Source organism: Arvicanthis niloticus, chromosome 9 (genome assembly GCF_011762505.2).
Source record: "Arvicanthis niloticus isolate mArvNil1 chromosome 9, mArvNil1.pat.X, whole genome shotgun sequence".
Lineage (NCBI taxonomy): Eukaryota > Metazoa > Chordata > Mammalia > Rodentia > Muridae > Arvicanthis > Arvicanthis niloticus.
The window spans coordinates 57,610,014-57,632,489 of NC_047666.1; the positions used below are offsets into that span (position 1 = coordinate 57,610,014).

At 38.6% G+C, this 22,476-nt stretch overlaps 1 protein-coding gene across 1 annotated transcript in view; it reads right to left on the minus strand.

The window, feature by feature from the left end:
• Erc1 (ELKS/RAB6-interacting/CAST family member 1) overlaps positions 1-22,476 on the minus strand; it is a 288,788-nt gene that overhangs the window by 108,579 nt on the left and 157,733 nt on the right. The window contains 1 exon segment of the mRNA XM_076940435.1: positions 17,416-17,576. Within this exon segment, the coding sequence (XP_076796550.1) occupies positions 17,416-17,576 (161 nt within the window).

Consider the following 22,476-nt stretch of genomic DNA (forward strand, 5'->3'; position numbering starts at 1 on the left):
AGGAAATGTTTGGTGTTTATTTTGGCCAAGAAATCATGGGAACTTTGCTGACTATGCTAGAATCAAGAGTTTCTGGAAACTTGTGTTCTAATATGAAAACACGGTTTTCCTTTACAAAGCAATATGACATAGTTTATCACCTAAAAGTTCAGAAATTCCAAGTATTATTATTGTACTTCTAGAGTATAAAGAGCTTGAGTCTCAATAAAATTTTCTCATTTTAATGTAGCTGGTCACAACCCTCCTCACATACATACACAGGTTTTCCATCCCCGGTCTTTCTTGTCTGCTAATCTGTCACAACATTCTAACATCCAAGGGAAATTTGCTTACTAAACAATCACTACAATTCACACCACAATCCTACAGCTAAAGAATAAACAGAATCTTGACCATAAAACTTACATTTTGACATGTACTCGGTTTCTATCCCTGTCACAGACTTGGATTCTGCTTAAAAACAACCGTACTATTTTTAATGTATTTAAACAAAGCCGAAACATGCACAACGGTCTACTCAGTAATGACCTTTGAGATTTATCTCCTGATGTTCTTAGCCTTGCTTTTAGTGTTGAGAGGAAACTACAGTGAACAGAGTTGCCGGGGTTCATGCCTCATCACATCTACAATAGAATACAGTGAGACATCATGCTTTTTTCATTATAGATTAATCCATTCTAGTCAATGCAAAACACAGTAACTTGTAGGCTAAAAGCCTCTTTTTACATTGTTTTAAAATTTAAGATGGAGTAAGAAGACAACAGTGGACACAAATCTAACCGGAACAACAATTTATAAAAATGCTTGCTTCTAACTTTAAAGAATTTTAATGAGCCAGAATCTTCCCCAAACAGTGACGGATTACCATAAAGATATTCTGTTATTAGCTTAAAATAAACATAAAACACAGCTCTGGAACCTCCTTGTGCTTTGAAAGTGACAATGTTAGTCATTAGCAGGGTATGGAGATGCACAGAAAACAAAAAGGGGTTAGAGGGCAAAAGGTAACCAGGGTAAATAAACACCTTCTAAACCAATGGTCCTGCAGAGCTCAGGCACAGAGAAGTGCATCACATAAAATCCCACACACAGTTGATATATCTCAATACTGAAGAATACATTAAGTATAGGAACTATAGTATTCTGCACAGCACCAAAAAGAGAGAAGTTTGAAGAAAGAAAATACATCTTAACTCAAGAGTAAAATCACAAACAAGTTATTTTTTTAAAAAATGCTTTTTAAATTTAATTATTCCTTTATTTATTAGTCAAAAAGAAAAACCCACAAAAAACTGGCCTGACAGTTATTGTCAGGAAAAAAAATACTGATTTTATCTTTCCTTTCAAGATAATCTAGAGAACCTGACAAAAGCTCAGGTTTGTAAAAGCAGCATCTTCTCCTGACAGAGAGAACACTCTGAACATGAGTAGGTCAGAAAGGTCTCCAGGGCTGTTCTCACTGGGAAGCAGCACTTCCAAGTGTGGTACCTGCTAGGAAGGGGTATCTGCTTACATTATCTGAGTGCAAAATTCCCCAACTACAATCATGTAAAGATAGTTCTAGTGTATGTATGAGATTTGCATACAAGTTTGCCAATTATGTAATTACCTGGATGCATTCTAACCATAAGAACCATGAAATGAATAATTAACCTATTTTAAGTTATCATAGGTTTGATGTAGCATGTATATCTACTGTCCTTGTCAACAAATCTGACTAGCTCAACTCCATGTTATATTATTTTACCATAGGAAGGCTTCTTTATGATAACAGTTCAGTTTATCTCATGGTATCAGAATTAAAATAGTAAAGTATTTAATCACAGTGATTTTGCCAATAAGCTAATAAATTAAGACAAGTAGACCTAGAAAAAAAAGCCAGGTCTTCCTGTAACTATGACATGTGAGATGCAAATGCACAACCTTGTCTGACTGTTCTCACTCCCAGGAAATAAGAAGCTGCAAGTGGACTGCTTCTTTAGGCTGCCAGTTCTACTTCAATATTAATGTGTTAAGCAATTACCACATGGAATGGTCCCTTTAATGCCACCTGGTCTACTTCCCAGCAGTGAGTTCCACTCCCAGGCTTGTCATGGCTCATTTAAAAAGCACAGTATGCTCCCTCTATGAGCCTGCTCCTAGAGCTTATGGAGTTTAAGATATAATGAGATACGAAGGTGTTTATCATGAGGTATACTAGAACTCTGAGCCAAAGCAACGGGAGCTGGACATTATGAGCAGGCTGGGAACACTAAGAGATTTTTTTCTTTAAAGAACACTGAATAAATAAACTATTCCACAAGACACATAAAGTTTAAGTAAAGGAAAAAGTTTCAAGCAGAAGTAAGCCCTGCTGAAACGTAGAACACAAAAACCACTTCAGAAACATAATGAGGATGTAAAGTCCATCACTCATCATTTTCTTTCTGCTGCTTTTCCACATAAAACTATGGTTCGCAGGGGTTGCAATTTATCCATCCCATATGCAATGGCAAAATTTTTACAATAGATACCCTCTCTAAAATTCAGGAACCAAACTCAACCAATGAATGTTTAATTTTTCAAAACAGAAAACTAAATGTGTAAAATAATAGGCATAAAAAATTTACAAGGGAAATAGAGGGGGGGAAATACAAAGAAAATAAATTTACTTTAGCTTGGAACATTTATAAAAGGCGCTGTGAACTCAGCTAACATAGAAAGCCTCCCCATGTGTTCTGAAAGGTAAGAACACCATCAGGTAATGAATGATGGATCTAACCCTATTAAAAAAAAATGGGGTACAAAGCTAAACAAAGAATTCTCAACTGAGGAAACTCGAATGGCTGAGAAGCACCTAAAGAAATGTTCAACATCCTTAGTCATCAGGGAAATGCAAATCAAAACAACCCTGAGATACCACCTCACACCAGTCAGAATGGCCAAGATTAAAAACTCAGGTGATAGCAGATGCTGGCAGGGATGTGGAGAAAGAGGAACACTCCTCCATTGTTGGTGGGATTGCAAGCTGATACAACCACTCTGGAAATCAGTCTGGCGGTTCCTCAGAAAATTGGACATAGCATTACTTGAGGACCCAGATATACCACTCCTGGGCATATACCCAAAAGATGCTCCAACATATAAATAACAAGGACACATGCTCCACTATGTTCATAGCAGCCTTATTTATGATATCCAGAAGCTGGAAAGAACCCAGATGTCCTTCAACAGAGGAATGGATACAGAAAATGTGGTATATTTACACAATGAAGTATTATTCAGTTATCAAAAACAATGAATTCGTGAAATTCTTAGGCAAATAGATGGAACTAGAAAATATCATCCTGAGTGAGGTAACCCAATCACAAAAGAACATACATAGAATGCACTCACTGATAAGTGGATATTAGTCCAAAAGCTCGCAATACCCAAGATACAACTCACAGACCACATGAAACTCATGAACAAGGAAGAACAAAGTGTGAGTGCTTTGGTCCTTCTTAGAAGGAGTAACAAAATACTCATGGGAGCAAATGTGGAAGCAAAGAGTGGGACAGAAACTGAAGGAGGGGCTGTCCAGAGACTGCTCCACCTGGGTGTCCATCCCATGTGCAGCCATCAAAGGCAGACACTGTTGTGGATGCCAGAAAGTGCATGCTGACAGGAGCCTGATATAGCTGTCTCCTTAGAGGTCTGCTAGAGCCTGACATATACAGAGGTGGATGCTCACAGCTAACCATTAGACTGATTATTGGTTTCCAATGTAGGAGTTAGAGAGAAGACTGAAGGAGCTGAAAGGGTTTATAGCCCCATGGAGAGAGCAACAATACCAACCAATCAGAGCTCCCAGAGTCTAAACCACCAGCCTGGGAGCATGTAGGGAGGAATCCATGGCTCCAGCTGTATATGTAGGGGAAGATGGCTTTGTCGGGCATAGGTGGGAGAGGAGATCCTTGGGCCAATGAAGGCTGGATGCCCCAGTGTGGGGGAATTTGAGGGTGGGGAGGTGGGAGTGGGTTAGTGGGTGGGGGTACACCCTCACAAAAGCAGGAGGAGGGGGATGGAATAGGGTTTTTTTGGGGGGGGGATGGGGAAAGGGGATAACATCTGAAATGTAAATAAAATATCCAATAAAAAATTTACAAGGGAAATATAGGGGGAAAAATATAAAGAAAATAAATTTACTTTAGCTTGGAACACTTATGAAAGTTACTGTGAACTCAGCTAACAAAGAAAGCTTCCCCATGTGTTCTGAAAGGCAAGAACACAGTACTGTACAAAATAGAAACACCATCAGGTAATGAATGATGGCTCTAACTCTGCTGAATATTAAAGAAAGCCATAAATGTTGGCTCTATTTGTAAAAAAAAAAACAGAGACTGTTAGAAAAATGTGAGCACTCTAAAGCTGGTCCTGGGGTGTCCACGGCAGAAGATGGGTGCATAATCAAGGGAAATTCAAACACACAAAAGAGATATACAGAGTCTCATGTACAGAAACTACTATGGAAAACCCAGGAGTAAATAGATATTCTGGGTTATCACAGAGAAAGCAGGAAGATGCCCTGAAATTAACGGAAAGTAGTGCCACAGCAACATTCCCCTTACAACTGGGAAATGACCATCTACTGAAAGGAAGAGTAAGATTCAGCAGCAACAAAAGCACTTGAAGGGATAGGGATGTGTATGTAGGGATGTGTATGTATATGTATGTAGGGATGTGTATGTAGGGATGTGTATGTATATGTATGTAGGGATGTGTATGTATGGATGTGTATGTATATGTATGTAGGGATGTGTATGTATGGATGTGTATGTATATGTATGTAGGGATGTGTATGTATGGATGTGTATGTATATGTATGTAGGGATGTGTATGTATGAGTGTGTATGTATATGTATGTAGGGATGTGTATGTATGGGTGTGTATGTATATGTATGTAGGGATGTGTATGTATGGATGTGTATGTATATGTATGTAGGGATGTGTATGTATGGATGTGTATGTATATGTATGTAGGGATGTGTATGTATGGGTGTGTATGTATATGTATGTAGGGATGTGTATGTATGGGTGTGTATGTATATGTATGTAGGGATGTGTATGTATGGGTGTGTATGTATATGTATGTAGGGATGTGTATGTATGGATGTGTATGTATATGTATGTAGGGATGTGTATGTATGGGTGTGTATGTATATGTATGTAGGGATGTGTATGTATGGGTGTGTATGTATATGTATGTAGGGATGTGTATGTATGGGTGTGTATGTATATGTATGTAGGGATGTGTATGTATGGGTGTGTATGTATATGTATGTAGGGATGTGTATGTATGGATGTGTATGTATATGTATGTAGGGATGTGTATGTATGGGTGTGTATGTATATGTATGTAGGGATGTGTATGTATGGGTGTGTATGTATATGTATGTAGGGATGTGTATGTATGGGTGTGTATGTATATGTATGTAGGGATGTGTATGTATGGGTGTGTATGTATATGTATGTAGGGATGTGTATGTATGGATGTGTATGTATATGTATGTAGGGATGTGTATGTATGGGTGTGTATGTATATGTATGTAGGGATGTGTATGTATGGGTGTGTATGTATATGTATGTAGGGATGTGTATGTATGGGTGTGTATGTATATGTATGTAGGGATGTGTATGTATGGATGTGTATGTATATGTATGTAGGGATGTGTATGTATGAGTGTGTATGTATATGTATGTAGGGATGTGTATGTATGGATGTGTATGTATATGTATGTAGGGATGTGTATGTATGAATGTGTATGTATATGTATGTAGGGATGTGTATGTATGAGTGTGTATGTATATGTATGTAGGGATGTGTATGTATGAGTGTGTATGTATATGTATGTATACTTCAGTGAATGAGAGTTAGCTGAAGAGATACCCTGGGTTTCATTCCCCACAAAACCCAAAAATCGAAGTTTCAACAGAAAGTAAGAGACTTCATACTAGAAAACCCAAAACCAGCAGAGGGCTGGCAATGAGTACAGGAAAGCTCTCAGCCAACTGAGGTACTCCTCCTTTTCTCACAGCAAGTTTTTCAACGCAGTCTTTCTATGTATCTGCAGTAACATAATTAGAAATTTTAAAAGAAAAAAACTTCGTGTCATATCAGGACCAAATGAGGTTATTTAGGAATAAACCTAGCACATATTTAAGTGATGCTGAGAAAAGTACACAAGATGTTAATTAGAGTCACTGTGGTGATTAATACTACCAATGTGACAAGAACTAGAATCCCCTAGGAGATTGATTTCTGACTGACATTCTAGATTGCATTAACTGGTGTGTGAGGGCCATGCCAAACATGCGCAGCACAAAAAAGGAGAGAGTGAGCGAACCACCAGCAGCCATTCCTTCCTGCTTCCTGATGTGACCAGCCCGAATGCTCCTGCCACCAGGGCTTTCCTGAACCTTACCTTCACTGTGAGCAATGAGGAAAGTACAGAATACAGTCACAAAGGAGAGCTTATCAAACAGACACAGTCAACGATAAGACTTCGTGCTATAAAAGACCACATTTTTCCTAAATTAGTCTGTAAAATCAATGCAAATTCCTATTAAAATTTCCTAAGGACTTCTTCAAAGAACTATTCGGAATCATAAAAGAGTATAAAGATTCCAGATGGCTCTGGCAAAGAACATGGAAGAGAGTGCTCTACTATCCACTGGAACTGACAAGAGTAAATACAGCAGCAACAAACTACCACAATCACTAACGGGTGAATAAAAACCATAGTGAGATGCCCAGTCTACTTGGGCACACAGGAGACCTAATGTTTTAGGGTTGCAACAAGACTGGCCTTCCATAAGGAAAACTAAACCAAGGAATTTCTGTATGCCAAGTATCCCTAATATATATTTTAAAAACTATGAATATCAACTGTAACATATGAGTAATTTTGTTCAAATACAATACAAACAAACATATATAGGCAACTTTATTAAAATAGTATTATCTCCTCCAGGATGATTTACTAAAAGCTAATCTTCACTTACAGTGGCTATATAGTCTGTATTCAGCTACAAAAGCCGATGCTTTGCTGTGTAGCATGGTCACTTTTCCTAAGACACTGTGTGCCTGTAAGTGTGTGAGCTCTTCAAATGCAGGGAAGATAGCATCTAAATTTGTTTACTCATTTTTATCTTACTCATAACCCTTATCAGAATTTCTGGGGCATGCAGTGAATCCAAAACCAGTGGGCTGGAGATGGAGACAGCTCAGCAGTCAAGAGTACCTGCTGTTTTCCCACAAGACCTGGGTTTGGTTCCTAGAACCAACCTGTTAGTTTACTCTAGTTCCAGGGAGATCTGCTGCCCTCTTCTGGCCTCTCAGGGCACTGGATGCATGTGATGTGCACAACATAAATGAAGGCAAAACACTCACATAACATGAAAATAAATATTTTTAAAGGTAGGCAATAAAATTTGGTGTGATCCTTGATAGTAAATAAGGTGGGAGGGAAAAGTTACAGAAAATGTTCCAAACACCTAACAGTTTGAAGAAAACCAAAGGTCGGGCAGTGGTGGCGCACGCTTTTGATCCCAGCACTTGGGAGGCAGAGGCAGGCGGATTTCTGAGTTCGAGGCTAGCCTGGTCTACAGAGTGAGTTCCAGAACAGCCAGGACTACACAGAGAAACCCTGTCTCAAAAAACCAAAAAACAAAACAACAACAAAAAAGAAAACCAAAAAAGTGTAAAAGGGAAAATATGAAATTACTTGGTTATAACATTTGGTTGTTTTGAGGAGTGGAGATAAAAAATACAAGTAAAGTCAGAAATGGATCTAGGGACAAAATTCTGTAGGACTGACTACAACATGGAACTTCTGAAGGTTCCTGAAAATACTTATAAAATAATTACATTTAGTTTCTCCAAGAAAGTGGGAAACTTAAATGAGCAACTTATTAGAAAAAAACTGTTCTAAACAACTTGTGTACTACAGAACTGTCCAAGTCGTACTTCTACTCAGTTCAGTAATGTGGCCTATACTAATCACTTCCAAAGATGAAAAGAGAAAATAAAATGCAAATTAAATGAGACTTCAGTCAGTACAGTTCATGTTGAAGCAGAGGAAGCCATGATATATATATATATGTGTGTTTTTTGCTGAGTGTGGTAGTGGATGCTTTCCATGCTGGCATCTGAGTTTCTGTGAATGCCAAGCCAGGGCTACACAGTGCAACCCAGAAGTAGGTAGGAAAGGAGGGAAGAGAGGAAGGGGAGAGAAAGAGGAAAAGGAAGGAAAAGGAGGCCAGAGGGTTTCTAGTGTGTTGTCTTTTATCAAAATAAACACTCATGTTTGGATCACTTTCTCTAAGTCGGCTATCTTGTTCTTACCAACTCTTACAAGTTTAAATATGAATTCTGGTGGTCAGCACAAGACAAAGGCAATCTACAAACCCTAGCAACAAATGCTAATCATATAAAAGGCTAAGCCAGGCAGGCAAGGGAGGGTTCAGAGTTTATGTGTACTGAAGAAAGGGTACAACAAGGGCAGTACTAACCCAGACACACACCCAGAGAGATATGGAGAGGCAAGATCATTCTCACTGGTTCTCTGCAAACCCCTACCTGTACTGTTACCTGGGAAACAAGGGCTACATTTAAAGGTTAAGAGTGTTTGTTGTTGCTATTAACTACTCACCACCTGGCTCTCAAACACAGCAGTATTTCTAGCCTGACAAATTCTTGCATGTTTGTAAATACAAGTAGCATGAAGTCACTACTTCTTCTCAAACATGCTTCATGCCTACTGTGACCTCTGTATGACTGCATTTCCTAGTCTGTGTCTCAGATTCCACAGAGAAACCATTGCAATTGTGAGTAGGACGGTATTAAAAAATAGAAACTGGGATTATAAACAGGTGTCTGAAGGGTTGACTGATTCACCATGGGCTATATATATCTATTTGATCAGATATTCTTTAATTACTTTCAAAAATGTATTATACTAAAAAAAACCTGAGAATTTTGTATATAGACACTGTATAAAACTTCCACTAAACTTACTATATTATATGCTTTGGTAACATACTGAATATTTTGTAATGCTTTCTAGGTTTCCCTTTATTTTCTACAACTATGTGTACATACATCTGCCTTTCCTCTTCATTTTCATGCTTGCTATATTTTATCTATTACCATTAACATAACTATATAAACTGGATTCTCTACATGTTTGAATCCTCTGTATGATTTTGCAAGTTGCTTTTTTCATACACTTGCTTTGCTGGGCAGAACCTTTGGATGTAATTCCAGTGATTCATTCTTGCTTTTGCTCCCTATAGTTTTGGAGTCTTATGTAGAAAATCTTAGCCTTTAAGAATATCCTCAAGTGTCTTTATTCTAGTATTTTCAAATGTGTTGTAAGTTAATTTATAGTCACAACCTATTTAAAAGAAGAATCAGATAAGGGTCCAGTTTCAACCCCCTACATGTGAATATTCACTTTCCCCAACAATAGTTATTGAAGAAACTGTCCTGTATCCAATGTAGGCTTTTTTTTTTTTTCATTTTAAAATTAGTTATTTGTTGGCTAAGATCAAAAGCTCAGGTGACAGCACATGGCGAGGAAATGGAGAAAGAGGAACACTCCTCCATTGCTGGTGGGATTGTGAGCTAGTACAACCACTCTGGAAATCAATCTGGAGGTTCCTCAGAAGACTGGAAATAGACCTATCTGAAGACCCAGCTATACTACTCTTGGGTATATACCCAAAAGATGCCCCACCATGCCACAGGGGCACTACTATGTTCATAGCAGCCTTATTTATGATAGCCAGAAGCTGAAAACAACACAGATGTCCCACAATGGAAGAATGGATACAGAAAATGTGGTTCACTTACACAATGGAATACTATTCAGCTATTAAGAATGAGGACATCATGAGTTTTGCAGGCAAATGGATGGAGCTAGAAAATATCCTGAGTGAGGTAACTCAGACCCAAAAGGACATGCATGATATGTACTAATAAGTGGATACTAGCAAAAACAAACAAACAAACAAACAAAACAAAACAAAACAAAAACATCAGCACCACCACCAACAAAACACCTAGGATACAATCTACAGAACTCAAGAAGGTTAACAAGCAGAAGGGCCCAAGTGAAGATGCTTCAATCCCACCTAGGAGGAAGAAGAAAGCAATCATGGGAGATAGAGGGAGAGAGACTTGGGTAGGAGAGGGGAGGGGAAGGAGAAAGGGAGAAGGGGGACATGATCAGGTATGGGGGGGGGTGAGCAGGACAGGAGAGAAGGCCTGTGGGCCAGAAGAAAGAATAGAAATATGCAACCTTGGAGGTTGGGAGGTGGGAGGTGGGGTACTCTCTAGAAAGTACCAGAGACCTGGGAGGTGAGAGACTCTGAGGACTCAAAGGGAGGGACCTTAGATAAAACGCCCAACAGTGGGAAGAGGGAACTTGCAGAGTCCACCTCCAGTAGAAAGACAGAGCATCAAGTGAAGGGATGGGGTTGCCATTCCACAGTCAAAAACTCTGACCCAGAATTGTTCCTGTCTAAAAGAACTGCAGGGACAAAAATGGAAAAGGGACTGAGGGAAAGGTGGTCCAGTTTCTGGCCCAACTTGGGATCCATTTCAAGGGGAGGCTCCAAGGCCTGACACTTTCTGATTCTATGGTGTGATTACAGACAGGAACCTAACATGGCTCTCCTCCAAGAAGCCCAACAAGCAGCCGACTGAGACAGACGCAGATACTTACACCCAACCAGTGGACTGAAGTCGGGGACCCCGGTGATTGAATTAGGGAAAGGCTAGAAGAAGCTGAGGAGGAGGGTGACCCCATAGGAAGACCAGCAGTCTCAACTAACCCAGACCTGAGATCTCTCAGACACTGAGCCATCAACTAGGCAGCACACAGGAGCTAGTCTGAGGCACTAGACACATATACAGCAGAGGACTGCCTGGTCTGTACTCAGTGGGAGATGATAAGCCTAACCCCCAAGACACTTGAGGCACCAGGGAATGGGGAGGCCTGGCGGGGGTGGGGGTGGGAGGTGTGGAGTGGGGACATCCTTTTGGAGACAGGGTGGAGGAGGAATGGGATGAGGAACTGTGGGAGGGTGGACCAGGAGGTGGTTAATGACTGGACTGTAAAAAAATAAATTTAAAAATTTTGCTATGTGAGAATTCTGTACAATGTGTTTAGATTGTATTCATCCCTCCTGTCATAGCCACCTGCTTTACCTATCAACCAGACTTTACGTCCTTTTTTGCTTACACACACACACACACACACACACACACACACACACACACACACACACGTTTTTAGTAAAGAATTAAGACTATTTACAGTCAGGGTTACTAGTGAGAGCTATGTGCTTTCCTTCTGTTTATTTTCTTCTTGCTTTACTTCTTGTATGTTCTTTCTGTCTGACACTAACTAACTAACTAACTGTCTGACTTATGATCAAGCTTGGTTATTTTTTTTTTTCTTTGATTTAGTGTGTTGCTGAGGCTCTTGGCTGACTTTTCTATTTGACAGTTAAAGGTTCTTATTTCCAAGCTTTCTGTCCAGTTCTCTTTGTCATATCTTGCAGAATCAGCCCTAATTCACAGACTTGTCAATGCTTCCTTTCTATACTGAGAATTGTTCATCAGATTGGATGGGTATCTCTTACACATGTATGTGATGAGACTTCTTGGTGACTGTCTATGGACAGTGTGTCTTAGGTGTATGGCCTGTGCTTGAGTCCCAGCAGGACTTTCTCTCAATTATGTCAGAACCTAGAAGGCAAACCTTCCACTGAAGTGGAAACTGAAGTCGGTTGAATGGTGTTTTGCTGGGCCAAACACATGAAGAAATGTTTCATTAAAGTGGACACAGGTGAAAGACTAAGGGAAACATTTCAGTGAAGGAACATTTTACTAAAGTAGAACAGGAGAAAGGATGTTCTGCTAAAACAAACATGTGAAAGGACACGTGATGAAGGATTCTTTGTTAAGGACACACATGTCCGCCTTACATTGTGTAGTTGAGCTGCATTTGTTGGGACTCCATAGAGAGAAACGCATGAAAACATTTCTGGTGGTGTGTTGCAGTTTGTTGCCGCTTCAGCAGACTACAGGTGACTGGCAGAGTGATGTCAGCTGAGATAGACAGATGGAGGACATGTGATGTTTGGAGGATAGGCTGATTTTTGCTTCCCTGAGCTAGAAACAACTGAGAATTTCTCCTGGCATTCCTGTTAGCCTTGGTCCCTCCTGCTGATTGTCGCTGAGGCTGAGGCCTGGCTATCTCTGCTAGGTAGTGCCAGGAAGCTAACAGGTACAGAAATAACTGAGTGATATACATGAAGTCCTTCCCAAACCACAGCACAAGTATTTGAAATAAAAAACTAAATATAACGTAACTTACAGGTAACAGATATTACACATTGTAATTACAAATTATAGCTGTAAAGGATTTTTGTTTTGGTTTTATTTGAGATCAAGTTTCACATATCCAGACTTAGGCTGGCCTTAAACTGGTATGCAGAAAAGGATAACCTAGAACTTATGATCTGCCACTCTGTCTTCCAAGTGCTGAAATGACACTTTTGTCTTCAAGAGAATATTTTACATATATAATCAAGAATGATTTCTAAACCTGGCCTGGGGCACAAATCTGTAATTCCCAGCTACTCATAGGGTTAAGGCAAAAGGATTTAGTTCAAGTCCCACCTGGGCTACAGAGTGAATTTATCCCCAGCCTGTGAAGCTCAGGAAGACCCCATTTGAAAAGGAAAGGAAACAATGTTAAGAGTTGGGAGTGGTAGAATGCCTGCATACAGGAGGCTCCAGGCCTAATCCCCAGAACTAAATAAGCGAATATAATTTGGATGCCAATCACAAAGGATGTGCGTATACTTTTAATAGTCTTTGTTCGACTTCAGAAACTTTAATTTTAGTAAATCCCTTCTTCTTTTTCTTGAATCTCTAACTGTTGGCAAAGAAGGAAAACAAAACCCCAAGAATAACTTATTAGTTTTTCTAGGTAAAGATCATGCTGAGAAAGAATAGGATATATATCTGATATGTATATTTCAGATGTTGAATAACAAGTAGGTTGAATAAACATTTCAATTTTAAAGACTGGCCCGTAAAAATCATTTTCTTCTATCAAGGTTGTTTCCTTTATATCCTAGACTGCTTTTCAAATTTTACTTTTATTCAACACTTGAGTAAAAATTTGGTGTTACCTTATTTTTTCTCTCTTCAATGTCCCCAAAGTGACTTGTTTCTTACTTTTAAACATGAGGACCTGTTGCCCACACTGTTTTTGCTCTGCGCTGTTTTGGGATAGTAGAGGCATATTAAAGCTCTGATGTGATTTTAAAGTACTAGCAGTTTCAATTTTGGGTACAATTCATGTAGCAATGACATAAGTCTGGAAACAAGTATTACCTATGATCTGAAAGCCACTGTTCACTCTGACTCTCTTCTCTCTCTGACCCCTTTCTCCCCTGCCCCCATGTGTTCTGACCCCTGCCTTCTCTGTCCCCCCTCTCTTTGCCTCTACTCCTCAACTCCCCTTCCCATGCCCCCCAAATAAACTCTATTCTATACAAGAATAAAAAAAGGAAGGAAGGAAGGAAGGAAGGAAGGAGGGAGGGAGGGAGGGAGGGAGGGAGGGAAGGAAGGAAGGAAGGAAGGAAGGAAGGAAGGAAGGAAGGAAGGAAGGAAGGAAGGCAGGCAAGAAGAAAAGAAAGTCACTGTTCCAAAGAGTTTAACATTGCCTGTCATTTGGTTTATAGGCACTTGGGTGGAAAGCACATTGGTATTCTGTGCTTACTGTGGAAAATAAACTCACAAATGCACAGTGTATTTTTAGTGCTGCCACGTAACAACACTAAGGTGGAGGGAAGCCCGAGAGTCTTAAATATGACATGACAGCAATGATGCTCTATCTTTGTACTTTTCACCTGTGTGCTGACAGCATTCATACAGTCGTAATCATTTATTAAGCTCTTATTTAATATGCAGTGACTTATTTAATTCCAACTAGATCATACCATTCTCAGAATGACTTATAACTAACTTTAAAATTTATATTATAAATCTAAATGGTAAGTTTAAAAAAAACTTTCCAAGGTCAGGTTGTAGAAAGCTGAGAAAAAAAGAAAATGGCCATTAAATTTAGACCCAAAGGTTGAATCAGCAAGAAGAAAGAAACTGTGGCCCAGGATAGAGATGGCAACCAGCTGACTGTTGGAAGATGCACAGCTCTAGATTCCCAAGTCACTACAGAGGACTTTTTTTGTTCCCTTCCTTGAATGAATCAATTCTCAGAACTATTAAATTGAAAGCATGATAAACATATCTATCAAGAATGAGAAGGGGCTGGAGAGAGTTTAGAAGTTAAAAGCATTTGCTGCTCTTCCAGAGGATCTGAGTTTGGTTCCCAGCACCCCAACAAGGCAGCTCACAAACACCTCTAACTCCAGATCCAAAGAATCTGAAACTCTGGCCTCTTCAGGCACTTGCCCACATGTGGCACATACTCACTCATATCACAAGAAAAATAAAAAACAAATCTTGTTTAAAAGGAATGAAAGTGTTTTCTCAGTTTTGTTTTGACTATTAAGGAGAAGGAACTGCTAACTAAATTCAGAGGAAAGACTGAATTAGCTTGTCCCAAACTTCTTTTAAACTTGACTTAAAATTACTATAGTCATTATCTTTCTTACTTTATGTTTTCCTGCCTCCTTTCAATCTTTTTTCTTTCTTGGGGGAAAGAGACTAACATTAAAGGGTAATAAAATATCTTAGTTAACAAAACTTCAGCATAAAAATGAAAAGAAGACCACTGTGGGATCTGCAAATAAAAAACGTTCCTTCTCCTTGAGTTGGTTAGCCAGCTCACATGTTCCTAATGAAGCACTGGCAGGCCCAAGAGCACAGCTTTACGTCTCCCCAGACTCACGGCTGCCACTTATCTGTAACAGATGCTCCAAAGTTATAACTATATATACTAGAGATGGAAAAGAACTACTCAGTCATTTTTCTTGGTTTGATGAGGCCAGGATCATTCCAGAAAACTGGACAACTGTAGTGTGTCACTGAAGAATTTTATGTATAAATGGGTCATGCTGTGTTCTAGCAAAAGATCATTTCCCATTCTGGGTACAGAGCGATATGCAAGCATGGTTGAGTCCTCATGCCATTTCTCATGGCTATCCCCTCCATTTCTTTGACACTTCATGCTCTCTAGTTACATGGACAAAACTTTTTTGTTTGCTTAATTATTAATGATATAATTTAATGGGTTCAAAGGATCTCGTTTTGCCTATGAATCATCAGCAGGAAAAACTAAAAAGAAGTTTACTATTAACTGCTTACTGTACAAGACGCTGTTCTCAAGTCTATGTAAGCAACCCATTGATCATTTCTTATGAAAGACCATCATTTTTAAGATAAGAATGCTGCTGGGTGAAGGGCTGAATGCTGTGCTGAAGCCACAGAGATAGTGAGTGCATGAAGTCTAGGCTTTTACTGCTGCAATATGCTCTTCCTAGTCACTGAGTACATACACGTCACCAGCCTCACATAAATTAATAACCACAACGTACATCCTGAGCAAATTCTTAGAAACAAGAGACACCACAGCCAGGATGATGAGAACTGACCCAGCATATGGAGACTAGGAGTCCTAAACAGAATGAAGACTTTGTGATGGCTAATCTCGGTCAACCTGACTACACGTGCAGTCCACTAAAACCCAAGCAGCTGCGCGCACCTTAAGTCTGGATCCTTTCAGGTTGGAAGACAACCTATCCCCCACCCCACCATTTAAGCCATTTGAGGCAGAAAGCAGGACGACCACTGTAAATCTGGGCCACAACTTCTGGTGGCAGCCTATATAAAAGGACACAAAAAAGGAAGCTTTTGCCTTTTGGCTGCCCTCACTCTCCCTTTCACTGGCAGGTCCTTTATCCTGTTGCTGAGACATCTTTCAGTGGTATTAGAACCTGATTATCTGGGGTTCCAATGTATACTGCAGTCAGCTGAGACATACAGCCTTGGGAACTGAACAACTATCGGATTCTTGGACTTTCTGCTGAGAAATAACCGTTACTGTTGGACTAGCAGGACCACAGCCTGTGTTTAAGAGATACAAAACAAAACTCATCCAGTGTTACTTTCACAAGAACCTGGCAAGATCCTTAGCAACTGCATTTATCCAGGTATTCACACTGTATCCACAGTTCAAAGCAACAAAAAAGAGGCATTAACAGCTTAAAGTAGTAGGTGGTGGAAATACTATTATTTTAGCTAGAAAGACTGTGTATTGAAGTAAAGAAGATGACAGGCCAGGAATGATCATGAGAGAAAGCACAGGAATATTAGAGAGGACTGACCAGTGAGTAAGACGTAAGACGATAAGAGGTAAGAAGCCCGTGTTACAAAGAACAAAGAGCATTACTCAGACAACAGAGAAGAAAGGACAAATACAGACAATTTTATATGAACTGGGGACTAGGGAGCCCACCAGAAACTTGGGTTGGCAAAGCAGGAGAGTGTTTTAGATGTGGGTGATGGCTGTTAATTGTGAATGAAACAGTACTACTACTGGAAATTCAAGAGACATGGAGACACATTTGTTTTTAACAAAAGGTCACAAAAGACCTATTTGTATGTACTAACAGATACAGATTTCAATCTCAGGAACATACATAATAGGAAGCAAGAAGAAAAAGAACATAGCAATGCTTGGCTGAAGGTGACAATTTTGTAAAAATTAAGTGTGTAAGTGTCTGGTGTGGCAAAATATGAATTAGCAAACTAATGGGTGAGTATATGGAAATTCATTATACTATTACTGCTATATACATTTGGAAATGCTTAAAAATTTCCCTTAATTAAAAAATGTTACATTTTCTGTGTACACATGTGTGCTAAAGCACATGTGTGAAAAGTAGAGAGACAACTTTGTGAAGCTGGTCCTTTCTTTCCACACTCCTGTGGGTTCTGGGTTTGGAACTCAGGTCACCAGGCCTCGCCGAGTACCCTGATGTGCGACGCCCTTTGCTGGTCCTACAGTAAGTTCTTTTTTAATGCGTCTAAGATATGAGGTGATAGTAAGACATGAGCAGCAATAGCCTCTTCTCCAGCTGACCTGACCTCTGCAGATGAATTTAAACATTTCAAGGAGTAAATCACAGATACACGTTAGCACATTGTAAAATTAAGTACAAAAGAGGTTTTAAAAAAAGTAACTTGGTTTGAGCAGGATTTGTGCCATGCTTCAAAAAATCTGTTTTAGAAAGTAGGAGAAACAAGCTATCGTTGTAATTTGTCTACACGTGCTACGATAATACACAAAGACAGAAGATGTGAGCAAATTCCTCTTTACTAAATGGAGCCAACAAGGGGGTGAAACTTACTTCATTTCCAGAACTTCCTCTAAGTGTTTCCTTCTCTCTGCCCGGAGGTTGGTTAGATGCGTCTCCTTCTCAGCCAGAGACTGCTGCGTGGAGGACAGCTTAGCTTTCATGGACTCCAGTTCCTGCTTCACCTTCTCCATAGCCATCAACAGCTCTTCCACCTATGACAGACACATACAGAAAGGAAAAAAGTAAAACACTATGGTCAATTACAGAGAGTGCTGCTTGGCCGTGGGCTGATAAACTGGAAGACACACATTTTGAAATTTACAAAGTCTGTTTATGTATATGTATCAAGAATAAAGAGGGTATAGATTTACCTCTGTGGTATAGAGTTTGCCGATGACTATGTTTGGTACCTAGCAAACAATGACAACAATATACACACAGCACACCCCTAGATAGATAGATAGATAGATAGATAGATAGATAGATAGATAGATAGATAAATGTAATAAGGAAAGTTTAATGGGGTGGGGGGTAGGGAAGGAAATAGGCCCAGCAAAGTGGCTCAGCTAGTAAAGTCCTTGCTTCATGAGCTTAATGATGATGGATGACCTGAATTCAATCCTTTGAACAACAACAACAACAACAACAACAACAAAAATCCAACAGTCAAAAGGAAAGAAATAACTCCACAAAGTTCATAAAGCTTTCTCCTGACCTCTCCATAGGTAGCATGCGTGCACTCCCTCCATCACACATACACCAGCCCCCCACACAAGAAACAAATATAAATATAAACCATAAAACAATAACAATTATTTAAAGGAGGATCTTAGGAAAGAATGGACAAACCTAAGTAACAGAAGCAGCACAGACAGAGAGCAGTGTTTATGCATCTGGATTACGTTCTATTGCTTACATCGTTAAAGAGTTCTTTAAAAAAAAAAAAAAACCCTAAAACTATATGATCAGATAAAAGAGGCACTATGCTTTAAAAAGCTCTTGGCAAGGGGAAGCCTTGACAAAAAAAGATCTGGAACAAACAAAACACATGTGCAAGGGAACAAAATGATAGAATGCCAAAGACAGAGAAGAGAAACAGAGAGGAAGGTCTATACATCAGAAGCCATTTTCACTTATTCTGATTATTTGCCAAAGTTGGATTACTTAAATAAACATGTTTAATTAAAAAGCAAAAACCATAGGAATGAAAGCATGTCATTACCAAAAAGTGACCTCACAGGTAAGCATGAGGCACTGATTGCTAACGTTTGTATTCTATTCCTGCTCATCTTGCTAATGACCATTCTTCTCTGATGTAGTGGAGGGTAGGTAGAGGCAGGGACTCTGTCATTCACTCATTCCTACATGAACCAATTTTTGTGCTAGAACTGAAAGCTACTTGGATACAGAGCTACAGTAAGGATACCAGAGCTGTTCACAGGTTCCTTCCAGTGAAGAGTCTAACCACATCAGGTGCTAAGTAAAAGCATCTGGGTACCCACATTAACTAACTAAATTATATATATTTTATTATATTTATAAAATCTCATCACACACACACACACACACACACACACACACACACACACACACACATTCCTAAGAGCTCAAGCTGACCCTTGCCCTAATGGGATCCTCACACTGTTGGATAAACCTCCTTGAGGCACGTCTGCAAATTTTACAGGAATATACGTTAACCTCAAATTTCTGGAAACCGCCAATAGGGCTAATTCTACTTATTTAATTCATGCAAAACTTTTCTAAAATTCAGTAATTATGTTAGGTGGAGATTCTTATGTTAAGCACAAAATCAATGGTGGCCATGCACACGTACAGGTGTTCTAACACAGAAAGAGCAGGGATACAGTCATCAGCATGTGTTGCCATATCCAGACAGATCTCAAAGGTCTCCCTAGAATCCTGTGTTGCAACATCCCTAGAAATCAAACGTATCAGTTTCTCACATGCCCTAGAGAATTTATATACAAACAAGCAAGCATATATAAAGTGTCAAGTCTTCCTCTCCTACACAAAAAGGTTACATATACCCCTTTGCAGCTAAACAAATTTTGGTAAGTCTTTTACAGAAGTGCAAAATACAGAAAGATACATAATAAACATACAGCTTAAATAATGTCACTGTACCTTCTTAGCATGCAGATTAACCAACAGAATATTGTCAGCAACTCAGAAACTGCTTCTATATCACTGTGCAGATAAAAAGTATTCTACTATTCTGTTTTTCCACACTTGACTATCTCATCTGTTTTAACTTTGTGAATAGGATTATACAGCATATAATTATTTGAATTTTTCACTGAGATCTATCCTTGCTGATCATATGATTATATTTCTGTAATTCTTGAAATTACATATTCTACTTTGAGAAAACACTAAGACTTATTTTATGATACTCTAACAGAAAATATTCAAATTGAGTGGAGCTTAATAAACATGTAATTTCTTCTATGTTTGGAACATTGTGTGCCCTGTGTATGATTCTGTCTACATCAAAGTCCTAGGATACTAGACAGAACACTGTCTTTATAAACTCTTGATTATTCATGTATAGATTTATAAAATATACATTGCAATAGTACAAATTAACTTTTTATGAGTCTATATATCTAATTTACATTACAGCACAAAAAATAAGTTGATGTTTTAAAAATATCCCCATGTACTTTTCAACAAGATAAGAAATAATTTTATAGAGTAGAAAAAATAACAGTGCCTTATTGCATACTTTCAAATTTCAGAAACAACTAATATGAAATATTTTGTGTTTATAAAAAAAACGAGAGCCGATGTCAATTTTCAGAATTAACAGCAAGACATTTATCCTTTACCCATGGTTCTGCTTCTTGCAGTTTCAGTTACTTATAGTCTAGAAACAGTAAATGGAAAATTCCAAAAGTAAACAATTTCTAACATTTTAATTATACACAGGTCTAAGCAGTATGATGAAATCTGCTCCTCTATCATGAATTACCATGAATTACTGTTTGTCGATGATTTGTGTGTGTTGTCTGCCTGCAGATTCTTCTTAGCGACCTTAGGGATCAAACCCCGACTTGTTCTTATAGTGCTTGTGCTCAAGTAATGTTTGTTTTTACTGAATAATGGCCCTAATGTGAAAAGTGATGTTGACAATGAAAAAGTTTAAAGGGCTCTCTTAAAATAAAAAGGTATAGTAAGATGTTCTGAGAAATAGGCCATATCTACATAAAACTTCTAATGCAGTGTGTCGTTCTAATGATTTTACTATTGTTGTTATGCTCTTACTGTGCCTAATTCATGGATTAAACTTTACTATATGTATTCAGTATGGTTTGCAGTTTCAGGCACCCATTGGAGACAAGCTAAGAATATATCCCCCATATGTAGGAGAAGACTATCATACCTATCACTGAACAGCTTAAGTGGAGTTATTTCACTGTATCCCCCTATGTTCCTAAACAATAATCTGCATTCTTAATTTGTATTAATTTTTTCCTGCCTACCTCCCTTTTCTGAGACAGTTTGATGGTGGCCTGACAAAAAAATACAACATAACTAAGACTGTGCTTCAACTCCTAATCTTCCTGCCTCTACCACCCATGGACTGGAGTTACAGACCGGTAGCACCATGCTCAGCACACTCTTTTCTTTCATATCTTTTCTTTCATATCTTTTCCTTTCCTTTCCTTCCTTCCTTCTTTCCTCCCTCCCTTCTTCCCTTCTTTCCTTCCTTCCTTGCTTCTCTTCTGTTTCTTTTTTTTTTTTTTTAAATAGGGTCAAGCTGGTCCCGAACTTATAGATTCACCTGCCTCTGCCTCCTTTTATGACATTTATATCTCTGTGTGTGTGTGCATGCACATGCACAGAAATACACGCATACACACATCTACCATATAGGTTCCAGAGGTTGAATTTAAGTTTGTCAGGCTTGACAGCAATCTCTTTTACCTGTTAAGCCATTTTGCCAGCCCACTTATTTTAAGTAGATGAATGTATTTCAAAGTAAATCACTGCTTATTTTTATCAGTTCATAAATGTGAATACTTAGAATCTTCTGGTTTGTTTCATCATGTTTTTTGTTTTTCTCTTTTTCCAAAAGGGAAACCATGAGTTTATATCCTAAAATCAAGAATGAAATACTATGTATTATGGCACATGAGCCAGAAGCACAGACAGCCAAGAAGCATGTTGACTGTAGTTTAGGACTAACGGAATAGGCTCTTTAGGGCTGGGGGGGGTTGGAGATGGAGGAACCTGATTCCAAATTTGGGGTGAGAAATGTACAAATGATCTTTGCTGCTAGAAAGCAAGCAAAATAAGGATTGCTGTAAAAGAACACCCAAAGCCTAAAACCAAGAGAAGCTTGGGAAGGGGGCAGGGAAGAGGAGAGGCATGGAAGAGAATAAAATTACAGAGAAAGGAGAACTCAACTGGAAAATCAAATATGAAGACTGAGACATCTCAAAATTGGTCTTCATCTAAAGAATGAAAGGCTAGTATCTTAACATATAATTATCAAACAATGTAATATACCATGTTAGTAGAATACAATACGAAATAGATAATCATCCCAATAGATGATTATATATTAGTATGTTACATAATAATTATATTATAATATGCAATATATTATTATTTATATTATATATTATAGATGATTATATTTAGTTTAAAAACCATCATGACAATTCCTAACAATTTCAGGATGAAAACAACTTAAAATCTAAGACAAGAACTTCTCCAACTGTCAAAGACATCTATGATAAAGACTAACTATTTTCTCTCTTAAGACAAAAATGCTTTCATCATTCTCCAACTACAGGCAATGCATGGCTGCTGAGAGTAGAAGACACAGCCTTCTCCAAGGATGAGACCCTTTTAAGCATCTAGTTCCAAACAATGAGCCCAAAAAATATGTGCACAGGAGCAAGACTAAATGAACTCCTCCAGGTTTTAGTTGTGAATATATATGTATACATGTAATACAACAGTAATAAAGAATAAGAGGTTATAAATGTGTGTGGTGAGCTGGAAGAGAGGGGAAGAGGAAATGGTGTAAATACAGTACTCATGTATGAAATTCTCAAAAAGTAAATTAAAAAAATCAAGTCA